Source organism: Aegilops tauschii, chromosome 3 (assembly GCF_002575655.3).
Source record: "Aegilops tauschii subsp. strangulata cultivar AL8/78 chromosome 3, Aet v6.0, whole genome shotgun sequence".
In the NCBI taxonomy this organism is placed as follows: Eukaryota; Viridiplantae; Streptophyta; class Magnoliopsida; order Poales; family Poaceae; genus Aegilops; species Aegilops tauschii.
The window spans coordinates 617125792-617133698 of record NC_053037.3 but is presented as its reverse complement, the minus strand read 5'-3'; the positions used below and the strand labels follow the sequence as shown (position 1 = coordinate 617133698).

The window sequence follows — 7907 nt, the reverse complement described above, 5'->3', positions numbered from 1 at the left end:
CTTCTTCAACTTGATAGAAAAACTGCGATTACCTTGTGTGGGAGCATCACTGTCTACCTAGTCAACAACTTTTGGAAAAAATACCTATTCTCAAGCAACCGGACACTTGTAGAAGTTATGATGAGCATCCTCGATGAATGTTAAGATTCAATGCATCAGTAACAAGTATTAAGACTCGTTTCTTGTATAAGGTGTTCTATTTTGTTGGATGTCAAATGGTATCTGATGACCCACAAGTGTAGGGGATGGCAACAGTCTTGGAGGGTAATATTTCACCAAAATTTATTGATTTACACAAGGGGCCAAAGAATATTTATAAGTCTTAGCAGATGAGTTATCAGTTCAAACACACCCGAGAATCACTTCCTTCAGCAATTTATTAGTAGCACAGTAGTATGATAGTAGTGATAGCAAAGTAATAATAGTAGTAACGCCAGTAGTAGCAGATTCGTAACCAGCAGAGTAATAGTAACTTGAGAAAAAGCAATAATATTAAAGATTAGGCATGGAGTAGCGATGGATATTTGGAGATGAGAATATGTAACAGTCGGAACCGAGAGCGACACACTAATCACTACTCCATTCATCAATCATATGTAGGCAGGTATTCCGTATATAGTCATATGTGCTTGCATATCATCTTTTGTCCTACCCTCCCGTGGCAACTGTGTCCTAATGGAAACTAATGGCAATCAAGCGGCATTTAATGGAGAACCGGATCAAAGCATTAACACTTGGTGAATACATGAACTCCTCAAGTTAAAGTCACCCCCTTTGATATCCCAATTCATGGTCACCTTGGGGGTCTCGGAACGATAGCAGGTGCATACAACTTGCTGGTAAGATCAACATCTCAAATATACTCATGAAAACATATATGTTTAGATCTGGAATCATGCCACTCGGGCCCTAGTGACAAGCATTAAGCACATCAAAGTCATAACAACATCATCTTAGAACATAGTGGATACTAGGGATCAAGCCCTAACAAATTGACTTGATTACATAAGAAATCTCATTCAACTCCATGTACCTCCAGTATGCCTACACGGGAATTACTCACACATGATTGTGGGCGTCATGAAATTGTTGATGGAGAAGGATTGACAATGACGATGTCGATGAATCTTCGCTCAGAAGCAACAAACAGACTCCATATTAGGGCTCCCAATGAAGAACAAGAGGTGGCGGCGGCTCTTTATCATAAAACACGATGAAACTTTCTCTCTGATTTTTTTCTTGGAAAGACAGAAATTATAGCGCTAGAATTAGGTTAGACGAGGGTCCAAGGGGCCCACATGGATAGGTGGCACGGCTTGGGGGGTGGATGTGCCACCAGCCCACGTGGCCACCCCCTGGCTCCTTTCCGGTGGCTTCTGGCTCCAGTATTTTTCATATTTTCTAAAACAATTCTCCGTAAATTTTAGCCCAATTCCGAAAACTTTTTATTTTTGCACAAAAATAACACCAAAGTAGTTCTGTTGGAAACAGTTTCAATCTGGGTTATTTTAACTCAAAACGTGCAAATTAGGAACGAAACAAGAGCAAAAGTGTTTGGAAAAGTAAATACGACAGAGACGTATTGGTATCCGGTTCTCTTCTCCCAGAAAAGGTACATCAGGTAAGATCCTAGAAAGTGTGAAAACAATTTCACTACATGAGTCATTCTATTGCGGTAGATGAGTATAATGACTGGTGGGTTCAGCATGACCATTCAACAACTTCGAGGAGATCAACATAGCACACATGAAATAGATCAGAACTGCATAGTTCCACTCCAAGGCGGAAGCACCATCGGTAGCATTGTCGTCGTCAGGATAGGTGTTGTAGGGAGGAGAAAGATATTTGCGCTTCTTAGGTTTCCAATTGCTAGGCAGCCCTACGTCGTTACTCTCATCGTTTCTCTGGCTGTTGCCATCAAGGTCATCCATATTCTAGGACACACCACTCTTCATCTCCTGTGCGAGCGCACAACCCTACCCTCCTGCAAGGCGGAAACACAAGCACGACCGACATCGTCATCGCGGGGAAGAATATGGACGTCAAGCTTTTCAACGAGCTCGTGGACTGAGCGGCGCTGGCAACGTCCTGGGCTGGTAGGTGCCCAATCTTGAGCGAACGCACGGACCCAGCTCACGAGCAGAACACAATTGGAACAGGCTGCGAGTGCTTCAGGTCGAGCCCACCACTGCACGGCGGAGGCTAACAAAGAACCAGCCAAGCCACTGGTTGGCATCTGTAGGGAAGAGGGGTGTCGTCGAAGGTGCAAGTGAGGTCACTAAAGAGGATCCCGATGATGTGCGCCTCGGCTCGCTGCGATTTGGCGGTCCCTGTAGGTTGGCACCACATTAGCCAGGGAGTGGGAGAGGTAATGGTAGGAAAGAATTGCACTGGACTGGAATGGATGCGTAATGTAGGAGGTAAATATAATGCAGGAGATAGGGGTGCCCAAGGGCTTGGGTTTCGTGCTCCGCTAGAGTTCTCCGGCGACTGGGGTTTCGCCCTCCGCGGGGGTTCCTATCGCGTTCAAGGGAAGCGCAATGGGCAGTGCAAGCGGGGTAATGAATGACGAGAGGAAAGGAAACATTATTACGTACAGAAAGACTAAACTGGACAACGCCAGAAGAAAGATTAATACTACTTTAATTGAAGAGCATATTGTTATGACACATGCTACTCCCTCTGTCCCAGAATATAAGAACGTTTTGACAGTATGCTAGTGTTAAAAACGTTCTTATATTTTGGGACGAAGGAAGTAACACATATTTGTTTTGTATTAAGAGCATATATGTGCCCACGACTTCTTGTGTCAAGAACACAAACAAACACATTTATGGCTGAATGTATGCTTTTAATACACAATGGCAAAGACAAATAAATTCGTAAGGAAAACAACAAATAAATTGCGTTCAAGGAAAACTGAAGAAAAATAATGAAAACCTGGCTTCTAGGGTGGCGTGTTGCCATAGTTTGGCGTGGTTGAATCTGGCACAATCCAAACAACCCCTACAAGATTTCAATGTTGTTAACATGGGGTGGGAGGGGGGGGGGGGGGGGGGGAGGGAGACTTGTACTTTGTCAAAATCTACTTTATTTTTATTTCTTAGCCATAGTCCTTCAACATATCTCTCATGCGTAGTTTAGAAAAAAACTTTGTAACTTCTTGTTGTCAAATTAAATTGATAGCATGAAACATTTTATTTCTATGTTGTCAAATCACTAGGCGCACGCTCTTGGAATCTTTTTTTTTTTGCATGGTAATACGTGTCTCATTTATATAAAATAAAGATCAAGTTACAAGGCCCGTAAGCACCGACCATACATGACTGAAAAGATAGAAAAATCCTATGCAAAATACCAGCGCCTGTCCCTTTCCTTCGACACCACCGAGGCGGCCACCAAAGGGTAAAAAGACAAATCACCTCTTCGCCCAAGCTCGACGCGGCTCCATCGCTGATCAGCAGCTTTACGGACCTCCAAAGTAGTTTGCCAAAAGCAAAACCATAGCCGTTGAAAGAATCAGACCGGGGCAACATGTCCCCGGACACGCCATCGAACTTCAGAACTGACACCCTCGCATGACGACGACGTCGGAGAAGGAAACCAAAACTGCCCGCCTTCGACCACAGACCCAACACAAGATACTCCATCTTCCAGCTGTTACTTGCGTAGACAACCGCCTGCGCGTACTCCTGAACGACAAAACCTCCCTGCTCCACCATGACGTCGGAGACAACGCCACAGCAACGGAGACAGAGCAGAAGGAGAGACACACCTGATGGAGTCGCTGCCGCCGCCTCGTCAACACCATCCATGAACCCTAACGCTGTCGATCTGAGGGATCGACAAAGGCACGATGCCATCAACTCCGAGACGCCGCCATGAAGAACACCGCCGGTGTGGGAGTGGGGTTGAGGCAGATTTATTCGTCCGGGCGCCGCTCCCACCACCCCAACGACGCACCACGACCTACAAATCCAAAACCTAACTACAGAGCGGAGGAACGGGGTCCCCCCTCCCTCCTGCCGCCGGAGCAGCGGCCGAAGGGAGAGGGGGCCAGCGCACCGGCCGGTGGAGATCGGAGGAAAAGAGTCGCCTCGCCCTAGTCGCCTGGTGGCGGCGGCGGCTAGGGTAGGAAACGTCAAACACTAGGCGCACGCTCTCGGAATCGCAAGGCGCTTGTTTCCGTTGGGATCGGAGCTGGAGGGTGTAGTCGGTGTAGTCGGGTATCCACGTACGGAAAATCTGAGGTTGGCCCCACCGTATAGCATCATTCTGCTTAACCGAACGGTGGACGCCGTCAGCCCGCATCCTGTACCAACCGCACATGGACGGGCTCCCCCACTCCTCACAAGGCATCCTATGAGACTCTACCGCTCCCCCGCTGCCGGCGTCGGACTGGGACACAGGGGAAGGGAGAGCGAGTTTTGAGTAAAGGCAGAACGTACGTGAGAACTCGCTTCGGCTGCTGCACCACCGGCGGCACTAAAGCCCGTCGAGCTGTGGACTAAGGAGGAAGGAGCCATAACCCTGAACGAATCCGAGCTTTGCATTGCAGAGGTGGAGCTTTGTCTCCTTGGAGAATCTATTGTTCTTCGCATCCAACCATGACAAGCAATGGGATTGATTTTTATTTGGATGGTTTCATCAAATTGTACATTGATCAGATTGTGGATGGCCTGACATGATCAGATTGTAAAATTTTCGGAGATTATCGTACTTCTTGTTTGATGGTATAAAGGCTTCAAAATTAAGTTTGTCTCCCTTATTCTAAAAATAATGAAATATGGAATTGCATATACTTCAAAACTGTGATTTCAGGAACGACACAGACTTCAGCCGAGATTACGAAGATTTGTTCCTCTTATTAATGACGGATACTTGTTAAACAAAAAATGTCTTGCATATATTGTACAGAGTACAAAGAGATGTGCATTTACTTGCAACTTGACTAATACAATCCTTGCAAACTCTCAGATTACAAAGAAATGTCAGAAAAATTGAACTACAAGCCTTTCAATTTATATACACATTTCTTTTTTGCTGAAATCAATTTATATACACATGTTGGAGCATTTGTCATGAAAATGTCCTAGTATCATGTTTGTAGGTGGGTGTATGTCCAGCTTCTGCTCTTGTCTTGGCATCCTCATTTCGGATACAGCAAAGAGCATGTTTACATTCCAGAGTCAATTTTAACAGTGGCTTGATTATGCTCCACAGGAAGAACCATTGAAGACATATATTTTCAAAACTATGTCTTTTTTTTCCACACCCACCACATGGCAGATTTCAGAACGTCCATATGTATTTTAGATAAAAGAATAATACATTGTGCATTATTAATCCTTTGAAACCATCTATAACTAGCTCAATGGGCACATCACCCATTCACACTTGATTCTGTCAATCACACACCTGTACAGCTCCACTGCCCCTGCACCAAAAAAGTTAGAATCGTCAATCCCACACCTAACAACTCCACTGCCTTGCCAGCAAAGAATCATCAGTTTGTCTCAGTTTTCAACAGTAAAGTTAGAATCTCCAGCCTCACTTTGCTCCTAAGATCACTTTCAGTTTCTGAAAGCCACATGCCAACTCCAGTGCATTGCACTACAGAGTACAGATAACAGCACTAGATGCATGGTGCAATTGTTCACCATGTGTGATCAATGAAACACGAATTAATTCATCGTGGCAACAAAATCTTAACACACCTCATTTTAAATCTCAATTCAGGATCAAAATCACAAAATTGATGCCTTGAATTAAGCATTAGGACCAAACCCAGGTTCTGAAAATTGGAGTAGCAAACATCGCGAGGAGGAGAACTAGACTGTGCTGGTTGCTCACCATGTAGTTCATGGTCAAGGTTCCCGACCACGGGGATCATCTCCGACGCAATCACCGCCTCCCGGCGACGGACGAGAGAGGCCGTGGGATTGGGGACCATTGGAGACCGAGATAGGCTGGGGCGGCGGCAGCAAGCCAGAGAGGCGAAGAAGATCTGGAGCCGAGCTTCGTTCGTCGTCGTCGGACTGAGCGAGATGAAGAGCAGGCCTACAGCTGACTCCGTCGTGCTGTTTGTCTAGACGGCGCCGTCATCGTATGATACTGTTTGACGGCCGTATCCTTCACTTATCTATACGATTGCATTCAATACATGCACACACGCGTCTCTGTCCCATTCGTACACTTTCCGGGAGTAGGCGAGCCCGTCCTCTCCATCGCCGCGCTCGGGCCGCCTCCCCTTATCGACGTCCAAACGAAGCAAAGTTGACCAAGTGCGTCATGCACCACGCAACATCGGTGCGCTCTGATTGGTCCATCCGGTGCTGCAACGGATCGACCCCCTCCCGCGAAGCTCCCACCGCCAGATAAAACCCGCGCCTCCGGTGCCGTCCCAGCCCACAGACTCAGAGCAGAGCAGCGCGCAGCATCCCGATCCAGCACCCCCGCTCCCCGCACCTCGAGTAGCGTTCCCCGCCCGCCGGAGAAGCAGCAAGATGGCCGGCAGGAAGGGCGTCGCGAGGAAGAAGGCGGTCACCCGCTCCGTCAGGGCCGGGCTCCAGTTCCCCGTCGGCCGCATCGGGCGCTACCTCAAGAAGGGCCGCTACGCGCAGCGCGTCGGCTCCGGCGCCCCTGTCTACCTCGCCGCCGTCCTCGAGTACCTCGCCACCGAGGTAAGTACCGATTTTGTTCGACATCTGATCTGCCTCCTCCTCGAGCATCTGCCTTTTTGCCCGGTCCCGTTCCTCTCGTGCTGGACGGATGACCGATTTCGTTCATGGCTGAATCGCAGGTCCTGGAGCTCGCTGGCGACGCAGCCAAGGAAAGCAAGAAGGCCCGCATCATCCCGCGCCACCTGATGATCGCCGTCCAGGGCGACCCGGAGCTCAGCCGGCTGCTTGCCGGCGTCACCATCGCCTACGGCGGCGTGGTGCCCTACATCAACTCCGCGCTGCTCCCCAAGAAGGGCGCCGGCGCCGCGGGGAAGGAGCCCAAGAAGAAGGCCGCTGCTACCAAGTCCCTCAAGAAGAAGGCCGCAGCCACAAATTAAGGAGTAGCTGTCTGCAATTGATCTTGTGAATGATCGCCATCTGTATGAACTTCTCTCTTCCATCATCTGAAAATGCCCCCGCTCTTTGCTCACCGAAACAAACAGGGTAGTACTCAATTTCAGCCCCTCATCTTATGTTATGTCAATCACACAAATCATAGACCTATCATGCTGCAGGAAATTGAATCTTTGAATGAATCATGCCTGACTGATGGTATATTATCATCTTTCACACCGCCCTGCTGGGGAAGCTTATGAGTTTGCATATTTCCATCTTCTACGTTCTGAAACTAAGAAATGATGGTGGCGCTAAACTGGACCAGGAATAGTTGAAAGGTACTCCCTCTCTTCCTAAATGTAATGTGTTTTGTCAATTTAAATTAAACTGACAAAAAGTCTTACATTTAGGAACAGAGGGTGTAATAAGCAAGATGCTTCAGAACAGAAGTTATAGCTTGACCATGCTCAAAATATTCATGCAGACAATTTAACCTTCCGAACCACAAACCTGAGAAGCATTTGACTACTAGATGCAAACTACTCCCTCCATTCCCTACTATAACATCTTTTAGCTTTTTCTTGATTCGTATGTATCTAGACACATTTTAGTATGTATGTTAACTCATTTTAGTATATGTAGTCAATATTCTGAAATAGCTAAAAGGTCTTATATTAGATAACGGAGGGAGTTTTTTTTACATCAAAATGATTTTATTCCTCAAATAATGGACATGTCATTTACAAGCAAATGAGAAATAAAATTAGGGATCTCATCATCCCATGAACCTGAACATCTTTTGCAAAAAGAGTTCTTTGCTATTTCGTCTGCCACCTGATTTGCCTATCT

The 7907-nt window shown here is 47.0% G+C and overlaps 1 protein-coding gene across 1 annotated transcript; it reads left to right on the top strand.

Annotated features, from left to right (window-relative positions):
* The first annotated feature begins 6438 nt into the window (after positions 1-6438).
* On the top strand, positions 6439-7285 carry LOC109756757 (protein H2A.6-like). The gene is made up of 2 exons (XM_020315593.4): positions 6439-6683; positions 6803-7285. Exons 1-2 carry the CDS (start codon positions 6507-6509, stop codon positions 7058-7060), a joined length of 435 nt encoding a protein of 144 aa, XP_020171182.1. The 5' UTR covers positions 6439-6506; the 3' UTR covers positions 7061-7285.
* Positions 7286-7907: the final 622 nt, after the last annotated feature.